This window comes from Hippopotamus amphibius, chromosome 12, assembly GCF_030028045.1.
Source record: "Hippopotamus amphibius kiboko isolate mHipAmp2 chromosome 12, mHipAmp2.hap2, whole genome shotgun sequence".
Lineage (NCBI taxonomy): Eukaryota > Metazoa > Chordata > Mammalia > Artiodactyla > Hippopotamidae > Hippopotamus > Hippopotamus amphibius.
In genome coordinates, this window is record NC_080197.1 from 62,164,544 (window position 1) to 62,191,620 (window position 27,077).

The following is a 27,077-nucleotide window of genomic DNA, read 5'->3' on the forward strand; positions in this document are numbered from 1 at the left end:
AACTGTCTGAGTCAAGTTGGAGGGAATATTTTGTAACATGTGTTATCAGCAAAATTCAGATAACATCATCTTCACAGTAGACTTTGGCTCAGTTATCATTTAAAAATTACTGTTGTGAAGAATTGCAAAAGGTATATATATGTTCCTCTAATTGGAATGTCAGCTCAGTGATTACATTGCCAGTGAACTAGGATTAAAATCAAGGACCACACTTGCTCTGTGCCTTGTGTGAATTTAGTGTTTAGTAAATACTCTTCCATTGATGTGATGAAAGATGTCATCCGAGAGCCAACTGAGTGTTCTTCACAAATTCAAGGGAATCCTCTTTTCTACTATGTCTTCAGAAGAACTTCTAAATTCCTTGGATTCTTTTGAGGCAAGAGAAGATGACGTGTTTCTGGTTTCCTATCCAAAATCTGGTAATGTTTATTTTCATGTATTTTATAATGTAGAAATACAGTAATAATTATAATACACATAATAATAAATTGTATCAAACATTTATTTTTCAGAATTTTTCCACAGTAAATTAGAAGACCTTAAATGCTTATTTTAATGGAAAAGCTTGACATTAGAAAGCCAAAAAATGTGCTTTGGGAAAATTCAACTGGAGAAATTAGAGCTTTACTACACTTTTGTTTCTGTTTTATTCATGAAGACAGACAGATGTTAATATATATAATAAGCACAATATCTATAACATTATGAAGTTCTCTTCATACTTTGAGCCTGGCATAGTGATAGTTTTTGTTCAATTTGTACTTATTGATTGATTTATAAATAACTAATTGTTTTCTTCTGTGCTGATAAGAACAAGTGGCTAATTTATACCATATACAAACAGCTATATATAAGGCTTCCCCTGGGCATATTGGTGCCTGTAAATTGACATCTTTCACTGGCTGCCAGAAGGTCTTTTTCAGCAGCACAAAACTGTGTATTCTCTCTTCTTCATCAGAATAAATCAGTATGTTTAATTAAAATAATGCAAATATCACTACTATACGAGTCCCATTTATATAACTATTATGATTATACATATTTAAGACTTAACATTATAATCTAAAATGGTCAAATTTAAAACATATAATGGTAAAGAGAGCACTATTTAACTCTAAATATTTATTCAACTGTAAATTTGTTACTATTGTATCTAATTGGAATTACAATGAGATAAATGGAAACTAGGCCTCATATGAACCCTTTAGGGACATTGCTTTCAAATTAGCAAAACAGTCTCCCCACCCAAGCGTCTACTTCTCTGCTCCATTTTACTATAGTCTACAATGCTGGAGCTTATCTTCATTTGCTTTAGGTAAACATAAGGTGGTATTTCTTCCACACTTTGTGGTAAAAGGTTTGCATCTCCATGATGTTTGAATATAGCATTCTTTCATTGTTCAAATGTTTTGTTTGCGCAACTACTCTGTGTTTGCATACAAACAAAGATTCTGTGTCTATATTCCAGGGGGAAAGAGGGAGACAGACAGGAATACAAGCAGTGGCAATTCCATTCTGGTGTGTGCTGCTTCCAAGGGACAGCAAGAGTGCGCAATTATGAGAGGAGAGTGGGGACTCAGGAGAGAGTTTCTAAAACAGCAAGTTGCACGAGCTTGCAGGACCAGTAGGAATCATGAATGAAAAGATCTGTGTGTTTGTGAATTGGAGAAGGTGCTAGAAGTGAGTGGTAACATAGAAGAGCATTTCAAGCTGAGGAAACAGCGTATACAGTTTTCACAACTCTTCACACTTCAAAATGTGATTCGTCCTGTAAAGTGAATTAACATCTCAAATGTTTCAACAGGTTTCAATGTGTGTCAAAAGGTTATAACTCTTTATAATAAAATTAATGCATTCATTGCTTTTATGACCTCATGCTAATTTTCTATATTCATTTCAAGTATCATTTAATTAAAAATGCATTTTCCTTTCTTTTCTTATGAAGGCACTCACTGGATTGCAAAAGTCATTGAGAACATTCCCAATGCTAGAATTACCCTAACACCTCCTATTGAATTGGGAGACATTTCTAAATTTGAAGAGCTAAAAATGTACTGTGAGAGGAGAGTTATTCCAACGCATTTGAGCTATGACATGCTACCAATGAATATTAAACAGAAACAATGCAAAGTAAGTTCAATGGTTAAGGGCAAAGGCTTGGGGGTACACAAAACTGACTTGGAATCTTGCTGTGTCACTTTCAAGCTGTGTGACCTTCGACAATTGCTGACGCTCTCTGAGCTTTGGTTTCCTTATTTAATACATGCATAGTATTCATCTCATATAGTGTGATGAAAATTAAACAAGATAATGGGTGTATAGGTGTTACCGCAGTGTCTAGCTCATAAAAAATTATTATCTTTCAGTAATGAAAGAAATCTGAATATGACATCAGTATGTCAACTGTAAATACACTAGACAATGTCTTATTCTACTCTGAATCTGGTTTGAGTCTTTTTACTTTAAATATTGATGTCTCGAGAAAGAAAAACTGCCTTAATAATATATTTTAATTATTTTATCTATCATTTTTGCAAAAGATTACATAGGAAAAGAATAAATGTAATATAAAACACTAAAGAATAGTTATCTCAAGCCATTTTTCTTTTAGAACTTTTATTGAGATACAGTTAACAGACAATAAACAGCATATATTTAGAGTGTACAATTTGGTATCCCAATCTCCCAGTTCATCCCCCGCCCCAACCCTCTCCGCTTTCCCCACTTGGTGTCCATGTGTTTGTTCTCTACATCTGTGTCTCTCTTTCTGCCTTGCATTTCCTCTTTCATAGTTGTTAGCATTTGCCTTATGTATTGAGGTTCTCCTATACTGGTGCATATATACTTATAATTATCTCCTTTTAAAATCCCGACATTATTATTTTAAAAGTTACTTCTAATTTTAAAGAATATTTTCTATTTTCATATACTTCTTATTCAAATTTGTTTTCATGGAGAAATGCATGATCAGAAAAAAAGAGAATAATATTTGTAAAGCAAAGGCAAGATACATGTGTCCACTGTATACAGTTTCCCAGTAATGAAACCCCTTTAAACAATGCCAGTAATATTCTTTAAAAAAACACAAAAAACCCTACCAAATGCACATAAATCAAAGCAGATCTTCCAATGATTATAACTCTACAACCACAATGTCTCCAAGTATATCAACTACTCTTCCACCCAAATAAAAGTAAACACAACAAGAGGCAAATTCGAGGGAGTTTTGCTTTTATTCCAAGTAAATCTATCAGAACAGGTAAAAGTATACTAACCTGATTATACTTTGACTCAACCAAGCATTTTCATTTCAAACAGTCTCTAAGACAGATTTGGTGAGAAAAGGAGTCTGCTAAGCTCAATAACCCTTCCTCAGGGCAGTGCAATAACACTGATAACAAATGCTACCAGAGATTAAGCTGCACTTTATAAACATTACGACAATGACAAGAGTAGGTATTTTTCTTTTTATAAGCAAAGAAACTGAAACTCAGAAATGTTAGGGTGTGTCTTAAAACCGCCATACTAACAGTACAACCAGAAGGTACAATCCTTTCAGTGTGACCCTTGATAGGGACTGAGGCTGTCTGGTTGCCCCGGTCTCCCGAGAGAATGACCTGTTATCTGTTGCTGATGGGCGAGCCCTGAGAGTTTGTGGGATGATCAAGCCTTCACTTTCCCAGGAGGGTAAGATAGTAAGCTCCTCCTCCAATCTTTCCCTACCAGCTCTCAATACTACTTGGCCTCCTATATTTTCTTTCTAACTTTTGTCTCCTTTTTTAATGTTTCCAAACTTTCTTAAGTGAAATTTATGTTTTCAGCTCATTTCATGATAGTTAATATTTAATTTTTTAAAATAGAATTTTAATTTTTAAGTACTTAGTTAATTTTTAATTTTTTCTCCAGAGTACTGTCCTGCCTTCCCTTCATATCCCTCAACCTTCCCTTAATATTTTTTATAATTTCTTAGACTACATTCTTAATGTGTGTGTGTTTATTGAGTGTAATTGATATATAATAGTATATTAGTTTCAGATGTATGACCTAGTGATTCCATCTTCATATATATTGCGAAACTATCACCACGTCTACTTAACGTTTGTCACCATACATAGCTACAGAACAAATTCTTTTAACCTCTTTTGGTAAATACATGTTTAAAGTTTGCATTGTCCCTCCCACTGGATCATACTGACATGTAACTTTGAGGGAGGGTTCTCCAAAGGCCCTAAGAAATTCTTCTCTCCACCAAAAAACAAAAACAAAAACAAAAAAGTCTCGAACTGGATGTCTAAGGCTTAAAATTCTGCCATTTATTTCTTTTTATTAAGGCAGTGGATTTTTAAACTGTCATCTCTGGGCCTTGGGTTTCTGTGAATCTGCTCAGGAAGCCTAGGGCAGTCAGAGGAAACCCAAAGTGCTGGGTTACTCCACAATTATCTCTTGGGATGAAGAGAAGATAACGACAGGGGTAAAGGTGGCTCTTCATTCCTGCGTGTCATGGTCTTTGTGTATCTTTCAAGTAAAGAAGAGCAGGTGCTGTGCGTGAGGGTCAGAATACCTGGACTATGAACACAGGAGGGAAAGATAGTTATGTATTAAAAATGACTCAGTAAAAACTTTCTTATCTGAGTAAAATGTGTCCACCTTGATTCTCCATTAAAAAGCAAGTAGAATATCTGGTACTCATGCAATGGTGACCATGATTGAGGACCGTCCTGTTACACCCAGACTTTTCACACTGGTTTCCAGAGGTTTCTTATGTGCGCCTACAGTAATCTTTACTTCGCTGTTATGACCCTCATAACACTGCACCGTCAAGAGTGTGTTTAATTATCTGCTTCCCTCACTTGACTGCAAGTTGTGAGAGGGCTGGGATCATTTCTGTCTTGCCCGTTATTCTATTCCTTGGCTGTGGAACGTTGCACACTACCTGGTATACAATAGGTACGAAATTACTGCTCATCGAATCAAATTAAATTGCAGTTGCAGTGTTTGTGTAAATTGGAAGGGTATCTCAGATTCACTGCTCTTCGGAGGATTAAATGGTCACAAAAGGAATTCCAAAACATTCTCCTTCCTATAAATATGAACAATTTTGTAAGAAATCTTCTGGTATGCACACCGTGTTTTACAATACATGGATATTAAAAAGTTCGTCCTGTCCTTCAAAGGAGTAGGGGTCTCTCAAGTCTGCCCCTAAAATATTAGGACTAAATTTTATCACATAAATTCAGAAAGTGTGGTCAGGGGGCTGGCAGCATCAACATCGCCTTAGAAATGCACAATGCCAGGCCTCATCCTGGAAGTTCTGAATGAGAATCCGCATGTTAACGAGATCCCCTAATGATTTTTATGCACCTTAAGTTTGGAGAAACCCTGGTCTAAGTCTGTGTTTAATAATCAGCTGAAGTTACCAAAAAGTTGTGACTTGCACAGGTAAGTTTGGCTGCTACTCTCTTTTTAGGAAATGTTTTCTGTTGGAGCTATTTCCATCCAAAAATAAATTGGTATTTTTTTTAACAGATTATCTACATCATTAGGAATCCAAAAGATACAGCTGTTTCACTCTTCCACTACTACAGAGATAACCCTAATCTCCCTGGCATTGAAAACTGGCAAGAATTTTTTGAGCTGTTCCTAAAAGGAGATGGTAAATACAGCAATGATTTTTATTTATAATAAACAGGGAATATTTCCACTCAAAATGAAAGCATTTTCCAGAAGTTCAAATGAATCCTAACTGCCTACTTTCAGAAATATATTTGAATAGATTATTCTTTTGCTTCTTCTAAGCAAATTCTTTCTCACTTTGCTTCTTCACAGTTTTTCTGATCACCAATGGGTAGTACCTATTGACAATGACTTATGAGCTGGTTTTAATGTCTTCAGAACAGAGATTAATTCTGATCAAGCATTTCTTTTTTTTATATACTATCAGTCTTTTCAGTGAAGTAATTATTCACTGGTTGGAGTACAGGGAGATACAGATGAAACCTAGACAGGTGGCTTGAAACATGTCGTATATATACCTGCATGGAAAATAAAACAAGGCAAACAGTATACACACACACACACACACACACACAAAATTCCCCAATTATAACAAATGTGAGAGAATTTGCCATCTTGACACTGGGCAGAAAGTACTTTATTCTGAAAACATCACAATGATATATCATTTATTGAGCTGCATAGCACATGTTGGGCCCACCATCATGTGTGACCTTTGGATTTATTCTTTTTTCCCTGACTCAGTGGTGTCCAGAGCACTTAAAGAAAACAAAACAAAACAAAACAAAACCTCTTCTGAATTCTGAAGGCTTTCGTTAAACAAAAATAATGTACCAAGATGATGCAGAATATAGGAGACATGATTTAGAAATGGTGTATTCCCCAAGGATCTTATTTCTCACTGGGCTTAATTGCTACTTTCACTATTTTAGTTGCAAATTGTTAAGCTTTTACTTGTGAATTTAAGAGAGGCCATAGCAAGAGTAACCTCAACACAAGGACATTGGAAATTCACCAGCAACAGGGTTTAATATTTTGTTTGGCTATAATCCCTATGGAAGAATATGTTATCCTCCCACTGTTTTTTTATATAAATTTATTTATTTATTTTATTTATTTATTGGCTGTGTTGGTCTACTCCTTATTGAGCTGCGAGGGCGTCTCATTGTGGTGGCTTCTCTTATTGCGGATCACTGGCTCTAGGCACTCAGGCTTCAGTAGTTGTGGTACCCGGGCTCAGTAGTTGTGGTGCACAGTCTTAGTTGCTCTGAGGCGTGTGGGATCTTCCCGGACCAGGGCTCAAACCTGTGTCCCCTGCATTGGCAGGCGGATTCGTAACCACTGCCCCACCAGGGAAGTCCCTAAGCTCACACTGTTTGAACTCCTCTTTCTATTTTACTCCCTATCTAAAGGCACACATTTGGTAGAATCATCACATTTCAGGAATGACAGGAATATTAACAGTCATCTGGTTAAAACACCCACCTGATGTTTGAATCAACTTTACAACATCACCATGAATTGTAGAGGCTAAGCTCGAATTTCTTAACCTTGACAACAACTTCATGCCCCTCACTTCTGCCCCAAAGCAAGGCATTCAATATTGGTATTGCTAAGATGTTTTAAAAACTCTTACCATGTGATATAGATTGTGACGTACCATGTGATATAGACACTCAGCTAAGAGCTATGCAAACACAATCTCATTTCATCCTCACTAGAGCACATGCAGTAGATGTCATTATCCTCACTTTACAGATGAGGGGAATGCAGACCTTAGGAGGCCAAATATCTTATCCACAGATGCATAACTCATAAGGAGGAGAGCCAAGATTTAATTCATGTGTCAGCTTCAAACTCTTTGCTCTGACCACTGTGCCATAACTCACCCAGCAAAGAAGCTGCCCCCCCAATCATGAATTCATCTTCCACCTGATAGCCTTGCAAATATTTGAAGATAGTTAGCATGCCTCACTGCCTCAATTCCATTTTTGGAATAAGCAGAGTTTAAATACAGAAATTATTTTTCAAAGCAGATCCTGAGTCTGCTTTTCCTCAAGAAAAGAAAAGCTGTGTTCATCTCCAACTATTATAGACAGGGGTTCACCACCCCTCTCTCACCACTGCATGTGCTCTCGTTTGGTGACATTTCTATTATTTTGCGGTGCCCAGAAGGCAAAGCATCCTCCGGGTATGGCCTGACTGGGGCCTGCTTCTGTTAGAGATTGTTTGTCTCTGAGGGCAGCCACAGTCCAGGCCACACGCAGGGAAGCAAACTAGCTGCCACGGGGCGTCTACTGTTGCTACAGCCCCATTGTCAGGAGTCCTGGTAGAATATCTGGGAAGGGGGGAAGTGTAGTCAGAAAAAATATTCCAGATGATTCTTTCACATCTTCTTAGCTGAGTTAATAAGGATTTGACTTGTAAGTATTCTACACTCGGGTAATCCAGCTTAGGCAAACCATGTCACAACATGAGTAGTCTCTGAATCGCTAGAGCTTTATTTAAATTGATTTGAGTGGTAGCTTCCCTTTTTACTATTTATAAGATAGGGTGTTTGTTTTCCTGTGTGCGCAGGGGTGGGGGGATGGTTACATGTATGTGACTGCATGTCAGGGATGTTCTTCAGTGACTTTTTTAGGGGGGTTATGTCTTTTGCAAATGACATGATATATTAGAAAGAACAGGCTATGGAGACAGAAGAACTGGGATCAAGTCCTGACTGTATTTTATTCCCTGTGTGACTTTGGACAAGTAGTGTAGCTGTTCTGAGGTTCAGATTCCTAATATAGAATAGGACTAACAAAACTATCTATTTTGTAGAATTATTTAGAGGTTATAATTAAGCAATGGCTAAAGTTTGCTGTAGAAATATACTCACTTATTCTATTAAATGTCTATTCCATAGACATTTAAATGCAGACAGACTTTCACAGTCTCATATTAGGGTGGAAATATTACGAGTAGATATTTATCTAGAAAGATTAATTTATGGCTGAGGCATCATGATATCCTGTACCCAATTCCAAACCATAAACATAAATACACAAGATATGACAAGACAGGACAGTAAAGATATACCTAGTTACACATTTGTCTAATCACTTAATTTTCTCTTTCAGTTTACAAATATGCTTTAGGTTTTCAAATTACATAGTAACTATAAATTGTGTTCTGGCGATATCCTGACAGATTAATATCTCAATGCAATAATAGCATTTATTTTTTTCCCCTACAGCCCCCTCTCCTGTTTTATATTAGAACTTTATATTTCCTAGGCCACTTCATCCCAGTGAGTTTTGTTTTCTGCACAGTTATCTATCGTCAGAGTGCTTTCTAGAAACTAGAAACTAAGATCCTCATTATAACTGGATATAATAGTGGGGCACAGGGTTTGCAGGAAATGTGGGAGCTTTGAAATATCTGATGTGAAGAATAAGAGAATGTGTTCATGCAGGACAAGTAGGTTTGCCAGGCAGCTTTGGGGCCTTTAAGGTTGGAAAAAATGAATTTGCAGTGGTATAAATACACAGAATTGTGTAAATTTCTTCAGCAGAACTCAGTAACAGGGAGAGAGAGGAAAAGAAGAGGAAGTGCTTTAGTTTAGCACTGGGTGGTTTTTGGTGATTAAAATAAACAATAAGGGAGGTAAAAAGTTGAAGGTATTGGCGAGTCAATTGTTGAGGGGCTGACTAACAGGAAGAGAGTGAAAACAAATGGTCAGAGTAGGGGATTGTAGAAGCTACCCATTAAAATTTTGCTCTAAAATCAGAATCTTCAGTAACTGTAAGAGAGATTTCTGACTGAGATTCAGAAAGTAATTTCTGACTGAGACAAGGATGGTAAGAGTAGTGTATTCAAAAACATGAGTCCCAAAGGAGCCTGGATTCTGTAGGAGGGAGGAGCTGTAGAAGTTCGTAGAAAGCAGTGAGATTTCTGACTCACTCTCCAAATCCTAAGACACGTGGGTTAGTTGAGAAAGAGCAACTTCTATTGGGGGGCATTTCAGAGGAATAAGTAATTTTGGATAGCAGAAGAAGGGCCATCCAGGTATATTTTAGGGCCAGGAGGTGGTAGAATAATTCTGTAATTACATGAAGAATGTGCAGAAAAACATTTCCCATTAAAGGAAGATTTCAAATCTGTTTTGGAAGCTGTATTTTCTTTAGAGCTGTAGGTCTACTAATGAGCTAGATAATGAGGATTCTGATTAAAAAATGAACCAAAACTGTAATTTCCTATATTAGTAAGGAAGCCAGAGGCGCCTATTTCTTTAGATTCTTTTGGCTGGCTTAAGGCCTTTTGGAACAAGGTGGAGAATGGATTAATTAGTCAATAACAGAATAGCTGGCTCTCAAATTATGATCAGGCTATTATGCAAAGTTTATTTTTAAATTTATTTGGGGTATGTTGGAATATATTTCCTACTGAAAAACCATAATGGACAAGGTCAATTACATCTAATCATGGGTATGACACTGGGGCTCTGTCCCTGCTCAGCCTCCTGGCTATAGAAGCATGGGCTCCCCTGACAGTACTGGGAGCTTCCATAGTATCAGCAACTCTAGGCAGTGATGTTCATGGGGGCTGGGCTGTAGCTGCTGAGGGGAGGTGGAGAGGCAGGTTGAGACTGTGGGCATAGGCTGGGTTCTAGAGACTTCCTACATTTGAGAGAAAATCTTCCTCCTACCATGTGTTTTGTGCCTAGGAAAATGTTGGCCATTCTTAGAAGATAGACTTCTTATCACTGATATGGTAATTTGGGTAATTCTAAGATAAAGTATTATGTAAGTCACTGATATAGCAATGCAATTGCTAATAACTGAAGATTGTATCAGGGCAGCTCTTCTTAGCACCAATTGTTATTACATAGTTCTGGGCCCCTGGAGTAGAAAATTGGGCTGACACTGTAATCATATCACTGTAGTCCTGGAAATTCTTGTTTTAAAAATACATTATGGGACTTCCCTGGCAATCCAGTGGTTAAGATTCCACGCTCTCAATGCAAAGGGCACAGGTTGGGGGAACTGGTCGGGGAACTAAGATCCTGCATGCCATGTGACACGGCTGAAAAAAAAAAGAAAGAAAGAAAATTATGGTTATTTTTTTTGCCCTGTGCTTCAACAGGAGCTGAAGCCATGAAAAAATGCAGTTAGTTTAGAATTAATATACTTCAATTTATCCAAAGATTTACTGCCTAAATGTATAGCACAATGTCTGGCAGACACTAACGGCTTAATGGTTTATTAAGTGAATCAGCAGTTAGCAGATCTTCAGGAAATCGCTACAAGAGTAGCTATTTTATAACTGAGGCATTAGCTAGTATTAAATCTTGGGATGATAAGAAGATGTCGACAAAAAATTAATCAATAGTCTAAGAAAAAATGGAATTTTTGTTTAAGCCAATCTCAGGATTAAAACCCTGGAGACAGTCTTTCAGAAAGCTCTGAGGACTGTTCCACCCGTTAGCGGTCAAAGCACAGTTGTATAAGTTTTGAGACAAGGGGTTATATGTCAAACGACGTATTATTGATAGCTTATATGTTCCAGATCTACACGTTCAAGGTGAGTCATGAGTCATCATGATTTCTTACAAGATTAAGAAGGAATGTTATCTCCTAAGGATGTCTGGTTAATGCAGATGCACAAGACACTTTAAAGGGGAGGGAGGAGGCCTGAACAGGCAAAGAAAATTTTTATGTTTAAATTTTTCTTGTAATTTCATAAAATATGAATTTTATTTCATCAATTTCCTGCTTTTGATCATTACTCTTTCTATAGAAAGCATTAGATGATCAAATATTTGGTCCCTTGATACCAGGATGGTTGCTTACCTAGCCTGAGTCCACCATGTCCCATGATGTCAGGTCTTAATAGCCTGGTTCTTTCTTTCCTTTCAGGGGGTTGTATTAGTAAGATATTTGGCAAAAAGTAACAGTCAATTCCAAGTTGTCCAATAGGACTTATGCCAATTTTATCTTGCACATGCATTGTGCGTGTTCATTAATTTATAGAGAACTATAGATATGATAAATAGTTTCAAGTTGTTTAGATATCATTATCTTAGTAGGAGTTGATGATACACAGCTTGAGAGGCAAGGAACTATCACTTTACAAAATACACAAACTGTAGTGAAAATTGCTAATAGGAGTAACAATGTCATTAATAAAGACTGAAGCCAAGATATTCCTAAACCAAACCATTTTTCCTAGTATTTCCCTTAGATGGGAAGAGGATCTTTCATAGGGGAAATCTGATTCTTCATGTGTCATAAGACGAGTCACATTAGAAGACTCATTAGGTATAAAAACCCAACAATCAGTACATATTATTGTGCAAGTTCCTCCTGAGAAGCAGTTAGAATATCCAGGGCCATGTAATCCTGTAGGACCACTTTTCTCATCAGGGAGACTTCCAAACTGAGCAAACTAACGGCTTGATTACTATCATTCAAAGCTTGCTGAGTAAATTTTATTAAAGCCTATATGTGATTAATGATATGTTCTATTCCAAGTGAAAGAAAGAGTATCACAGCCAAATGGTCATACCATTCAAAAACTCATCAAAACTCAGCATGCTCTCATTAAAAACAGATTGGTAGGAGCTGTTTCCAAGGTTTCCTGTAGGTGAACTTGCGACCAAAGGAAATCAGTTGTGCATCTTTCTAACCAACCTGGGGAAAGCCAAGGCCATAAACTTGTTCCACAAATCCACTGATACCCAATGTTTAACATCTAGTGTAAAGGAGTATCTATGGCCAGGTTCAGAACAAGTGTCATTAATTGGCTAGGTAAGAGGGTCTCACTTAGTGATACTGGTGGTAGCATTAGCTTGTATGATACTAGAATTTCTTTCCTCTAAAATAAAATTTCTAAGAGCCATCCAGTTAGAATCTTGGAGAAGAGGAATCTGCCAAGGTAAACTAGGAGTACTGGACATAGGCAGCTGGCCACAAACACAGCAATTGGATTGATTTTTTAAAACTTGCAAACAATTGAGTCCAAGGAAGAAACACATTTGGTTCACAAATAAAAATGTGAACATCTATCAAAGTTATTGGTATACAAGCCTAGTCTGGCATCTTGGATCAGCCATCTACTTCAGTTGTGTCTTCTCATCCTGGTCTGGTAGTGATGGTCTTAGTCAACTGTCAGAGACAGGATTTGCAGTTCATTCAAGAGAGGAGGCCTAATACGGTCCTTCCCAATGTGGCTGTAAATATTCCTTTATCTGACATCTTTTCCAGTATGCATAATGTCCCTGTTGCAAGTCATGGGGCAACTGTTCTTCTTCCAAAGATAGATTGCTGTGATAGTAAGTTTCAGAAACAACCTTTATGGTAATGTAACATAGCAAGAAAGAGGGTGAAGTGAGTCTTAGGTGGTAAATACAAAAAAACCTCAAGGACAACAACAGTAGAACTTAATGGTCCACTAAAACATGCTTTTCTTTCCTCTCTCTACTAAAATTACCCTCATTTCTACCAAATGTAGGCAGATTAAGACTAATTTATTTACAAAATAAGTCTGGTTTTAATAAACATGGCCTGATTATTTACATAAGTGTAATTGATCATACAGGCTCTTTTAAGGTGGCTCTGCTGAAACTTTTTATAAAAAATCTTATATTAAACTTTAAAAAGGTCTCTCAAGTCTTCCCAACCACACCAAAGGCTTGCTATCAGATTCCACCAGTGATATCTATAGATTTGTGTGGGTTCCTCTCCTCTCTAAGTCCCCAAATATCCTGAGATCCTGCACCTACCAGGAGGCAGCTTTTTATATTCACCTGATAAAACCTAAGAGTTTCCAATTTCTGGAGGTGTCATGTAGAGAGAAAAGATAAGTGTTTCAATTCTACTTACAAAGGTACAACTTACCAAATTGCTGTAAGTCATAATTAGCTTGAGGGGAAGCGTTTCCTTATATCTCAAAAACACAGATTAAAAACCAGTAATATTTCAGACAAAAACTAAAAAATTATAATCATATTCATCAATTTGTTCAGTCCTATGAAGTGATTAGGCTTTCCATTAGATTTCTTTCATTTCTGCAGTTCAGCAGTATAATGTGAAAGATATCAGAAATCTGTACTAGTCAAAAAGTCCTTCCCATGAATCTTGAAGATGAAGCATTTTAGCAAAAGCATCCGAGTACAAACATGAATTGTCTATAAATGACAAAAGACTTAAGAAGCCACGCTTAAAGATCTGATTACAATGCAATTGACAAAGAAACTTGGTTATTGCTGTGGCATACAACATTTTAAGATAATAACTAGAATTATGACTGATAACATTTTATCAGAACATACCATATTTATAGGAGCTCCATATAATTTTTTGGAATATCTATATTAATAACATTTACCCATACAATATAACCTAGAAAGATTTATCACCACTCATTTGACAATGCTTCCCATGTAATTTAACATGCTGAATAAGCCTAATTAGTTTAATATCTTTCCTTGATAAGTAGAGAAAATGATTCTCTTGAGGTGTACCAGGGGCCCTTTAGAAAACCTCAAAATTAGCTAGAGGTCAAACAAATTTCATTTAGGATATGATCTTTGGGAAGTTTGTCAAAAATATCAAGAAGTTTTCAAAGCATTTGGTCAAATAGGATCAGAGGTCACTGTAGAACAATACTTATTCATTTAAGCAAAGTGAGAATAAAAGATTTCAGCAGCAAATATAAAACTTAATAGTAGATTACTTAAAAGGTAAAGAAATTTTACAGTCTGTTATCAAAAGTAGACTAATATTCTAAAACAACTTTGTCCTCTTCATAGAGAGAAAACCAAATTCAGATTTTGCACTACTTTACCTTTAATATTAAAATTCATTACTCGGTTAAATTTATTCTAATCTTAGTCTGTCCTGACCACACATAGAAATCCTTAAAAAAATTTTTTTGCAAACCTTCTACAACTTTCTATATGCATATGAATTTATGCCTTATTTTCTTTCCCATTTAGAAATAACCAGCTTTAGGAGAAAATTATTGATAACTTCTTTTCCCTTAACAAAGCACATTTCCATTCCTTATACTTTTTAATTAATTAATTAATTAATTAATTAAATTTATTTATTGGCTGCTTTGGGTCTTCGTTGCTGCACATGGGCTTTCTCTAGTTGCTGTGAGCGGGGGCTACTCTTCACTGTGGTGTGCAAGCTGCTCATTGCCGTGGCTTCTCTTGTTGTGGAGCACAGGCCCTAGGCACGTGGGCTTCAGTAGTTGCGGCACATGGACTCATGGGCTCTAGAGCACAGGCTCAATAGTTGTGGCGCTCGGGCTTAGTTGCTCCGTGGCATGTGGAATCTTCCCAGGGCGGAGCTCGAACCTGTGACCCCTGCATTGGCAGGTGGATTCTTTACCACTGCGCCACCTAGGAAGTCCTCCTTATACTTTCTTTTCATTGCATACAAAGATGTTTTCCTTATTAATTTTTAGTAGTTTTAATTACACAATTTACCAAAAATCTGGAGAAATTATTTTAAGTAGACAGTCCTAAAACGTAACTATCACTAAAGAGTTCACCTGAAAATTCTTATCTCATTTACGTTTAATTTACTTAAAAGTTTCATTATATCAAGTTATTTTCTAGCTGACAAATTTTAAAACAGGAATAGTGACTTCTAGTAAACGTAGGCATAGTAAAAAGCATTATGCTTAATGTTGATGACTTAAGACGTCTATATTAATAAAGCCAACAAACTCATATTCATTTATTAAAAATTAATCCTAGATCATGTAATCTTGAAATTCATTTGGATTGGTTTCTTTTATAGTTCTGAATATCTATAAGTGCTTAATTTCCTTTAAGCCAATTAAATAGAGTTCTTTTGCAAATTAATTTTGAAAATATCACATATCTACAACACACATATATGGATATATACAAACACACAAACAGACAAAGAGATCCCATTGTTCCCGTTCCAAAATTTCAGCCATGAATCAGGTACAAAAACCTTTCAGCTATAAAAGAGTTTGGATTCAAATTGGGTTTCTGGCAGATGGAACAAAACAATGTCACCTGTTTAGATAGTTAAACTCTTTTTACTAACATTTGTAGAGAAGACATAAGATTTGTATTTGTCCTTGACAAGTCAATTTCCAAATTACCTATCCCCCCCTCCCTTTTATTTCCCAATGAGAATAACCTTCCTGTATTTGCATTTTAAAAAGATGGCCTAGATAAGGGCTCCTGGAGAAAATCAGGTAATAGAATATTTACGTCTCAAAGGCATAGGAGGAGAAATGCAAGTTCTTCCTAGGAGGACTTTTGTTCCCATAAGGCCAGAATACTTCTTCTTCATACTTAAGAGCTTCTTGCTTCTTGAGATAAATAAGGGTGGTTTTGAGAGTGGTAAAAGGATTGGTGGGTTTTGGATTGTTTCTGGAACCACACCTCTGGCCCTATAATCACTAAGGTTTATAAAACAAGGACAGTTGTCTGTAATTCCTCAAAGAATTGGGTGGCTACCTCAGTGGTATCAAAGGACTGACATACCCATTCACTTGTGTTGGAATGTTTTACTCTCCTTCATTTAGCTTAGGGGAGAAGGCCAAAAAAAATTCCTACTGGTCTCTGAATATTTGAATCTGAATATCAGGCTCAGTGTAGTCAGACTTGTGGTCTCCCATATGGGTAATCCATTTACAAAAACTTTTGAGGATCCTCCCTGGGTTTAAGTAATCCTTTAACTATGGCGCTCAGTTCTGCCTTGACTTGAAGAGACTTTGAAGAGGAAAATTAGAAGTTTTCACTCAGCTAGAAATAACTTCCTGCTTGCTCTGCTTCTGTAAAATCTGCTTGCTGCCCGAAATAAAAACAAGATGACCTAGCAATCAACTGTAACCTTAAGATGTTCTGATAAGTATGAAATGTTCTGCTCCTGCCCCTGTAAGTTTCTGTTTGGAAACCCCCGCTCGTAACCCATAGCAACTCCCATGCTCTGTAACTGCCCATAACCTATAGTAACCAGGTAACCAATCAACCAATGCTAACTGTAACTATGTGCACTGACCCCTATAAAAGTAAAGCTCACCCTGAGCTCGGAGCCCCAGAACTTTAGAGCGTTAGCTCATCTGGGACCGCTGGCTTAATAAACCTGAGTTCTCCAACCCTCCAAGTGTGGTGCTTGGTTTCTCAACAGACCGATTCAATTTCCGCAACAGCTTGCCTACAGCCACAGGTGGTCTCATTTCTAGAGGAAAGCATTTAATAGTCTCTTCAGAGTGGGAAGGCAACTTAGAGGATTACTAGAATGAGTACTCAAATAAAGGAGGATAAAGGGGAACTGTAATTACTTCAGTCAAAGATTTTTTGTTATTTTAGTTACCTTTTCATATCTTTAATATTCATTAGCCTTTTACAACAAATCCTTCAATGAAGCTATTTTGGAGTTTTGAAACCTTTTGGGGCTTCTGCATACCAGCTAAAATAGGTACAATATTTTAAGATGGGACCTGTCTGAAAGTTTAACAATTTAGAAGTCTTTCCAATTCAAAGGATCCAAGAAGCTAGCCCTACGAATATTTCCCCCTGCTAATCTAATTTTAGAAAAGAGAAAACCTCTTACCATTCTTTTTCCAGTAGACCCTGCAGGCAGGAATGCAGAAGATTGACAGACATGGCAAAAACTGACCTTCTGCTGGTTTTTTCTAACTGTGCCCACAATCAGTTTTGGAATGCCAAAAAGAGCCCCATCTTAGTCATTTCAAGGCAGGTTTTCCTTTCATTCCCAATTAAACACTTGTAAGAATACATATACCCAAATGGTATCCCCATAGGTGGCTGCTCATCTGGGAGCTATGTGGCCTTTGAGGCACAATGTCCCGTTATCCACTTGAATTATACCCTAATTCAGTTATGAGATATGATCTGAGTAACTTTCTGAGGACAGTGCAGTGGATTGGATATATGCTGCTTCTGAGTCCAGCTCCTCAAGGTGTTACCCTGGGGTCAGTTCAATTCTTTTATGTGTCTCAGTTTCTCCCTCCAAAAGTCTAAAACCACCGTGGGTGCTCGGACCACAAGAGGACCCATCTTTACTTCATGCGTTGCTGGAAGAGCGGTATTTACTTAATGGTTGTAGTGGTGTTCCCTTTTTTTCTGGAGCTGAATAATTCAGTCTCTCATTTTACTAGCAAATGTTTTGTTGAGACCATACATCACCTTGTTTTTTTCAATTTAAGTGAACTATAACAAAAATCCAGCCACCCATGTTTCCTTGGGCTTCCTGCCCAGATCCCCCTCAGGTCCCTGACTCAGAAATGCACCTGTGTGCCTTAAGATTCCAAGTCTCAATTAAATAAAAAAACTATTTGAATAAAATTTTTAGGATCGTCACTTAAAAGCAATGAGATCTGGATAGCAGGATACCTCACCAGAACACCTGAAGGGTACTGAGAAGCCAGTGGGGCTCAATGGGCCCATGCTGATACCAAGCGTGGGTTCAGGGTAGACTCCAGGTACCCTCTGGTATCCTGCCAGCCATGCACATTGATGAAACCTTAGTCAACAGTCCATCTAAGAAGAAGTGGGAAATTTTATTTGGCCAACCTGAAGATTATCACTCACGAGACAGTCTTTCAGAAAGCGCTGATGACTGTTCTGCCCCTTAGAGGTCAAAGCACAGTTACGTAAGTTTTTTGAGACAAAGGGTTATATGTCAAATGAGGTATTATTGGCAGCTGACACAATCCAGATCTACATGAACAAAGTGAGTGGTGGTCATGGGTCATCACGATCCCTTACGAGATTAAGGAGGAAGGTTATGTCCTAAGGAGTTGTGACCCTTTATGAGTTTAAGGAATGTTATCTCCTAAGGAGGTCTGGTGAGTGCAGATGCACAATCTTCTAAAGCAGGGGTCCCCAAGCCCTGGCCCTTGGACCACTGCCGGTCCTTGGCCTGTTAGGAGCCAGGCCACACAGCAGGAGGTGAGGGGGGCAGTGAGTGAGGGAAGCTTCCCCTGCTGCTCCCCATGGCTCGCGTGATCGCCTGAGCCATCGCTTCTCCCACCCCAAATTCCCACCCTCCTACCCCGTCTGTGGAAAAATTGTCTTCCACAAAACTGGTCCCTGGTGCCAAAATGGTTGGGGACCGCTGCTCGAACGCGGAACAAAACTGGTCCCTGGTGCCAAAATGGTTGGGGACCGCTGCTCGAACGCGGAGGGAGGAGGCCCAAAGGGGCAGAGAAAACTTTGTTATGTTAAAGTTTTTCTTGTCATAAAATCTGAATTTTATTTCATCCGAGGAATGTATATGTAGTATTTTAAATGACTGTGTTTTATGCTTTAGATTGTCAAGCTAGTCAACTTTCTGTGCTGACAAGAAGTTGCTCACTGTTTTTAATATTTTACTTTTAAACCCTGGAGATTTTTAAGGCTGTCAATTCAGTGAAACAATAAAGAGATAATATCAACTATGGAAAAATCCCTAAGACAACTGTATTTTTCAGCCTTGAGCTACGATAAGTGAATGGAATTTTTTTTGAAGAAGTTTATAAACTTTTTGTACTGAGAACTTATCATTATGAAAAGCATGTCATTTTATAGGAAGAAAATGATGAATTCTTATTGTTTCCCTATTTCTTCCAAGGTCCAAAGTAGATATCAAAACACAATTCTTGGGAAATATGTATCTTTGCCGTTCTGCTGTCACTTTTTTTTTTCTTTTTTCTTTTTTTTTTTGGCTTTGTGGCTTGAGGGATCTTAGTTTCCTGACCAGGGATCAAACCTGCACCCCCTGCAGTGCAAGCGCAGAGTCTTAACCAGTGGACCCCCAGGAAGTCCCTCTGCTGTCACTTCTGATGATAAAAGAATATTTACTAAAAATAGAAAAAAAACACCACGGCCTAATTAAAAGAGGAGGCCATCCAGCTTCACTTCACCATATTGTATTTATTTGAAATAGTGAAATTGAGCTCTCTGAAGGAAAACTCTTTCACTCCAGAGCCTCGTGTGTGTGTGCCTTACTTTGACTACTTCACTGAAGTGGGAAGAACCCAGGCATGCAGAGCTATGATGCTCAAGCAAAGCTTTCTTGTAACATTTGGTATTAACACAACAATTCACTTTTCTTATAGTTGTATATGGATCCTGGTTTGACCACGTTTTAAGCTGGGAAGCACGCAAAACTGCAAAGAACATTCTAATTATATCCTACGAAGAAATGAAGAAAGTAAGTCCTTTCTACCATTTCAACAATGAAAACTTAAGTAAAATTAAGTTAAAACAGGAAATCAATCCATGAATCCCATTTTCAGGTTTCAGAGAATGAATTTGGTGTTTTGATGAGTTATACTTTTTATATATATGTATTTATTTGCTTTTTGCTCAGGATCCTTCTAAAAACATAAAGAAAATAACTACTTTCCTTGGTATAAGCATGAGCGACAGCGAAATTAATCAGATTGCTCGGAAAACATCATTCATTGAAATGAAAAATAATACAGCCAAAGAAAACTGTGATCCAAATCATACCATCTGTGCCCTCACATCTAATAGGAACCTGGTATTTAGGAAAGGTAAGTCAGAGATGCAGTGCTTTGCCTGGGCTTATATCTGGAAATAGTTGCATTTTGCCATTTTTAATCTCTCATTTCACCTTTGTACGCCCCATACCTTGCACAGCGAATTGCACGTTGTCATCCCTTGGTGAATGTTTATTAAGTGAAATTCTTGAATTACATTCTTTCCAGACGTTGACATTCCCAGGCCCAGTTAGGAACCAACTGAGAGATAGACACAGGTGTCAAACAGATGGAAATGATAAAGCTATGTGAAGAATGTGCCTCAGGCCTGCAGCCTAGTGTGATTGCTAATAATTTACCCTGAATTTTACAAACATACTCACTTAGTCACAGCCACTCAAATGCAGTCCTGACCCCCGCAGGACACTTAGAATATGTTGCAGAGAGGTACATGCCACATGTTCTCTCCAGGAGAGAGAAAAGAGCTGATGGGTGTGACCAGTACATTTTCCCAACCTCACCAAGCAAATAACTCACCCTGCAGAAGTAAGGAGGGGGTGGAGAGAGAAGCTGGGATTGTTGTCTAAGGATGTTCCTCTGCACAGAAACACAGAGAGAAGGAAATAAATCTCCACTAATTCTTGACATTTTACTTAGAAGCAGGTTGGGTACATCTGGATACAGAATTGTTTTGAAATCCATGTGAATTTTAATGCAGATCTGGGGAGAAAGTGTTTTAACATTTTTCAAATTTTTCATAACTTACAAAGACACAATTCTTTGCACTTGCATACTCAGGTTTCTTACTAAAAAAATGCACATTTATTTCTGTCCTTTGCTTCAACTGAATATAATTACTTCCAAAGCAAATATTGGCCAACTCATGTAGATCAGATATCGTCTTAACTTTGCAAATTACTTTTGTCCTTTTTGGTGGTTCATTTTTCATTTCCTTATAGTTGCAAACCCAGGGCTAGGAGAGAGGAGACAATTCAATTTACCAAATGTTTATTAATAAACTATTTTCTGAGAGGTAAGTTTCAGAAATTGAAAAAAAATACAGACCTGTCATTCAGAAGATCATAATCTAGACAGAAATACAAGGCAATAACTGTACTAATAGTATGAGCAAATATGTATAGCAACATGAATAAGGAAGAGAAAACATTTGCCTAGCAAAGTAGGTGAGGAGATCAGATCTGGGACTGGAAGCGTGAGCAGCACTTTACTAGGAAAATGACAAGGAAGAAATATGTTACAGAAAGAGCTACCAGCAAGGAAGTCTCATAACCACCATGGTGTTAGATGGTATTTTCTAGAAGGAGCAGGTAGTCTTATGTGCTAAAATGGTATACGATATGTGAAGCAGAGTGAAAGCGATAAAGACTGGCCAGAGAGCAAAAGCTTTGATGGACATCATGAGGTCTGTTTGCTTTCTTAAGAAGGGACTTGACATGGTCAGGCCTGTGTGCTAGAAAATTAAATAGAGTCAGAGTGGAAAACTGATTAGAACAGAGTGAAAGCAGAGGCAGAAAGTGCAGTTAAGAGGTTGTTGTAATGGTGCAGGTAAGAAACATTGAGGGTTATAATTCGGGCAGTGGCAGCAAACCACTGTTGGGTGCAGATCGGCTGAGAGGTCAGTTTAGGAGGCATTAGCAGACAGTGGAATTAGGTAAAATTGTTCAGGGTGAGTGGGAATGACCAGTGAAGAAAGGGATGGAAGGGGGAGCCCTAGGGACCCTGACATCAATAGCCCAAGACGAGCTGAGAGAAGAGATCGGCCAGAATTAGGAAGAAAGCCTGGGTCTCAAACATGGCCATTTGTTTACCATTTGTGAATGCTGAGAATACAGTGTCTATAGCAGTGGGAATGGAAGCCTTATCAAGGAGGGGGTTAAAGACATAAAAGGTTAAATAAGAGGAAAAGAAACCAAGGACCACTCTTTTAAGAAGCATAAGAATGGAGGACAGTATTGAAATGATATGGGAGCTAGAGAGAGGCAGAGTGAAGAGAAAGATTAGAAGGATTAGGGGAGAGATGATAAGGGGAAGACAAAATGTAGCAAATGATGCATGAAGAAAAGAAATGAGCAAAGAGGAGAGAAACAAGGAAGAGATTGGGAGGGACCATATAAAGAGAATGCTGAGAAATGAAGGAGTTCTGATCCTTAGTGGAGTCAAATACTTCTGTTGATGTCTTTTATCACCGCCCTTTGAGATCTGATTAGCAATACTCAGCATTCACACAGCTTATCCCACAAACGAGAAACTTTGCTCTTATGAGAACAGAGTTTATCTCTGACCTGCCAACTAGTGACCTTAGCAAATATCACCAGGTGAAATCATGTCAACCTAATTATAGCTAGCAACCTTAATTCTAATGCATTTACATTACCTAAAAGTGATTTCTTTATATTAGATCTAACAAAGCACAGGTTAATAGTGGAAATATCCTCTCTAACACTAGTCCCCATGAGTGCTAGTTGGTAAACTAGGACTGTATGAGGAATTATACACAAGGATGGGTCAACAGAGACCACTCACTTCATTCTTTCTGTTAGCTGCATGGAGCGGGAATGGGGAATCCGACCTTTGAAAACAGTCATTTCAAATAAACGACTGAAGTTGTTAATTGAGACTCCTTGGCACACGGAGCTATTCCTCACTTTTCAGAGGTGAATCTGTGCCTGCACTTGTCTTTACAAGTCAGAAATGGAGCTGCTATTCTAGAAAATGTCTATGGTGGCCACAGAGATAAGGTGACAAGGGAGGATACAGAATAGTCCACATAAGTGGCACAAGTCCAAGGGCTCATGCAAACTAAAATTTAGGGGGAATATTACAGGAGAATGGAAAGATGTACAGACAGGATGCATGTTGCAATATTGCTTACAACAATGAAATCTGCAGATGCACTTAAAAGGCCACTACTCAGAAATTTAAATATATTAAGTTATATCCATACAGGGGTTTACTATGGAGTCACGAAAACCATAGATGAAGAATAGCTACCATTTGCTGAGTGCTTACTCTGTGCCAGGCACAGTACATGATTTATCTAAAACTCAGCAACACACTTTTGAGGATGCTCTTCATGTGATTTTACTGAGACACCAAACACCTGAATAACTTGTCTAATATCACACAGCTAGTAGCTGGTACAGTCAAGATTTGAATCCAAACAGTCTTTCTCTACTTAGCATAATTTTCATTGTAGGTGTTTAAATAGTAATATGGGAAGATGATCAAAGTATATAAAGTGAAAAAAAAGTAGGTTATAATTGTGTGATTTTTTTTTTGGAGGTACACCAAGTTCAATCATCTGTTTTTATACACATATCCCCATATTCCCTCCCTCCCTCAACTCCCCCCCACCCTCCCCATCTCAGTCCTCTAAGGCATTTTCCATCCTCGAGTTGGACTCCCTTTGTTATACAACAACTTCCCACTGACTATCTATTTAACAGTTGGTACTATATATATATGTCTGTGCTACTCTCTCGCTTCATCTCAGCTTCCATTTCATCCCCCGCCCCCCCCAAACCTCAAGTTCTCAAGTCCATTCTCTGCATCTGCGTCCTTGTTCTTGTCACTGAGTTCATCAGTACCATTTTTAGATTCCGTATATGTGAGTTAGCATACAATATTTGTCTTTCTCTTTCTGACTTACTTCACTCTGTATGACAGACTCTAGGTCTATCCACCTCATTACATATAGCTCCATCTCATCCCTTTTTATAGCTGAGTAATAGTCCATTGTATATATATGCCACATCTTCTGTATCCATTCATTTGTTGATGGGCATTTCGGTTTCTTCCATGTCCTGGCTATTGTAAATAGTGCTGCAATAAACATGATGGTACATGTTTCTTTTGGGATTATGGTTTTCTTTGGGTATATGCCCAGTAGTGGGATTACTGGATCATATGGAAGTTCTATTTGTAGTTTTTTAAGGAACCTCCAAATTGTTTTCCATAGTGGCTGTACCAACTTACAGTCCCACCAACAGTGCAGGAGGGTTCCCTTTTCTCCACACCCTCTCCAACATTTGTTGTTTCCAGATTTTGTGATGATGGCCATTCTGATTGGTGTGAGGTGATACCTCATTGTGTCTTTGACTTGCATTTCTCTGATGATTAGTGATGTTGAGCATCTTTTCATGTGTTTGTTGGCCATCTGTATGTCTTCTTTGGAGAAATGTCTATTTAGGTCTTCCGCCCATTTGTGGATTGGGTTATTTGCTTTTTTGGTATTAAGCTTCATGAGCTGCTTGTATATTTTGGAGGTTAATCCTTTGTCCGTTGTTTCATAGGCAACTATTTTTTCCCATTCTGAGGGTTGCCTTCTAGTCTTGTTTATGGTTTCTTCCACTGTGCAAAAGCTTTTAAGTTTCATGAGGTCCCATTTGTTTATTCTTGATTTTATTTCCCTGATTCTAGGAGGTGGGTCAAAAAGGATCTTGCTTTGATGGATGTCATAGAGTGTTCTGCCTATGTTTTCCTCTAGGAGTTTTATAGTGTCTGGCCTTACATGTAGGTCTTTAATCCATTTGGAGTTTATTTTTGTGTATGGTGTTAGGAAGTGTTGGATGTCAGGCTCGATGTCGATGGTCAGAAAGCGGCGGCTGTACCTGCGCACAGGCACACCGTCTGGGCCCACCAGGAACTTCTCGAAGTTCCGGGCGACGTCGTTGCGGCACACCGCAGACCAGGTGATGAACTTGGGGTCCGTCACGAGGGCAGTGGCGTCGTCACTGGGCGTGGGCAGAGCCTCGCGAAGGAAGGGGAAGAGCGGATGCGCCTTCTCGCCATTCACCTCGCACTTCTCGAAGAGCATGAAGTTAGGCTCGAACCCGCCGCCTGGTCGGATGTACTTGAGGCAATTCAGGATCTCCTCGTTCTTGGTGTTTTCCTGATGCCCAAACTGGTTGCACGGGAAGCCGAGCACGACCAGGCCCCGGGGCCCGAGGCGCCTCTGCAGGTCATTCATCTGGGTGTAGTCCCGGACCGTTGTGCCTCAGAGCGATGCCACGTTCTCAATAAGTAGCACCTTGCCCCGCAAGGAGCCCAAGTTCACGGACTCCCCGCCAGCCAGCGGGCGCGCAGAGAAGGCGTACACTGAATGCAGGGCCGCCAACGCCAGGACGGCCGCTGAGCGCTGAGCGGCGCACATAGCGTGGTGTCCCAGGAGGGACCAAAGAGCCGCGGACTTGATGAGCCTTGTGTGATTTTTAAATGCAGTTTATATGCTTATATGTGTTTATAAGGAAGAACATCTAGAAAAATGCATGCTAATCAACTTGCCATGTGAGCTGGGTATATTTCCTTGATTTTTATTTTCTTTTGCTTACATGTATGTATTTTCTGTAACCTACATATATAACTACTATATTATTTTTTAAATATTTTTCCTTAAGAAATGTAAAAGAAAGAGTGAAAGAACAAATCAGAAACTAAGCAAACAAAAGTCAAGTCAAATGGAAGATGACAACAGTGGTTCAGGCAAATTGATATAAGAAGCCGGACGGGAGAACCAAGGACGGAAGAATATTAAGTAAATTAACATTAACATTGCTCTTCTAAGGGTCAGGCATTTTGACCTCATGCAGTTGACCTTGTGCCCCAATTGGTGTGTTTTAGAAGCAATGCCATTTCCTGATTCTGGGATTTTCCCTCTGATATTATTTTCTTTCCTTCTTTTCTCCCCCAAACAGAAGAATTCCACTTTACTTCTTAAACTCAATCTTTTGAACTGGGAATCAGCACCACCAAAACTTTCTTAGGTCATAATGTACTTCTTTGCTGTAGGTGACATGTCATGGGTTTTGAACACCCACTGTATGGTCAGTACCTGATTCAGTACTACTGGATTACACATGAACAATACATCACTGTCCCTAACTTGAAAGAGTTTATAAACTAATTGGAAAGAAAAGATAATAGAGAACAATGTGAGACAGTCTGTAATGGAGGGATAAAATGATGTATTACAGGCTCCAGTGCACCTAGACTAGACCCCAGGGATGAAGCCTCAGGCCAAAAGTGGCAAAGGACCATGACAGGCCAGGTTGAGGATTGGGGTTTGGCATAGTATGAGTTATGGAGGTGAGAGGGCAATCCTGTGGGGTTGATGCAGTGGCCAAGCCTGAGAGGCTGACGCTAACAGTCAGAAGAGGCCGATGGACCGTGTGAAGTGTATGTCTTATTTCAATTTCAGAACACCTTATATTGAAGGTGAGGGCATCATACAAGTAACTTTATGTTTTCAACTCTCTGTTATCGATTTTGTAAAAGAAATTTCCTTAAAATGAGACCAATGATCTACCACTATGATTGGTTATCAGCACAGCCACAGCTGCAGAGGTGCAGGGGCAGGAAAATAAATGAAGCATCATTGCCTCCACTTTGTCTGCTTTATGTTTGTATTAAGTTCAGGTGAGATCCTTCTTTGCCTGCTATAGTAAAACCTAGGATACTTATATAGTTTTCATCTTCCTTTCTTTTTAAGAAGTAACTTTTTAAACTATACAAATTAATATGTAACTACTGAAGAAATTAGAAACAACAGATAAGCAAATGAAGAAAAGAATAATTCTCCATCATCTTACCATCAAGAGATAAAATTATTCATATTTTCTTATAAATCTGGCAGATTTCTTTCCTGCATACTATACATTTAAATTGGTTCTTGTCTGATTTCTTTCCAATTTTTTTTTAGGTGCAGTGGGTGACTGGATAAACTACTTTACTTCAAAGCAGAAGAGAGTATTCGATGAACTATTCACAGAGAAAATGAAACATAGCGAACTAGCAAAACACTTTGGAGATTACTCTTAATATAAATGGCAAATTAAACCAATTTCCATCTTATGCAGTGCAGTGCTTAGGGAATACATAAATATTTTTCACCAATGTGGAAAGCAGATATTTACTGCAGTGAGAAACAGAGACCTTATGAAAAAGTGTCTTGTGTGAAAGACCATTGTTAGCATATTTGGTGATAGATAATTACTAATAAAAGGAAGTATACAATTTTTGAAGGGCTGAATTATATATCTGCTTTCAGGATATTCGTA

At 38.3% G+C, this 27,077-nt stretch overlaps 1 protein-coding gene and 1 pseudogene across 2 annotated transcripts; one reads left to right on the forward strand and one right to left on the reverse strand.

Annotated features, from left to right (window-relative positions):
* Nucleotides 1–274: 274 nt before the first annotated feature.
* Nucleotides 275–26,838, forward strand: LOC130834004 (sulfotransferase 6B1-like). Its single transcript, XM_057704121.1, has 6 exons — nucleotides 275–419; nucleotides 1,946–2,130; nucleotides 5,527–5,653; nucleotides 19,615–19,709; nucleotides 19,869–20,055; nucleotides 26,720–26,838. Exons 1-6 carry the CDS (start codon nucleotides 275–277, stop codon nucleotides 26,836–26,838), a joined length of 858 nt encoding a protein of 285 aa, XP_057560104.1.
* Nucleotides 24,590–25,178, reverse strand: LOC130832993 (glutathione peroxidase 1-like; annotated as a pseudogene). The gene has a single exon (XR_009048410.1). The product of XR_009048410.1 is annotated as a glutathione peroxidase 1-like (transcript).
* Nucleotides 26,839–27,077: the final 239 nt, after the last annotated feature.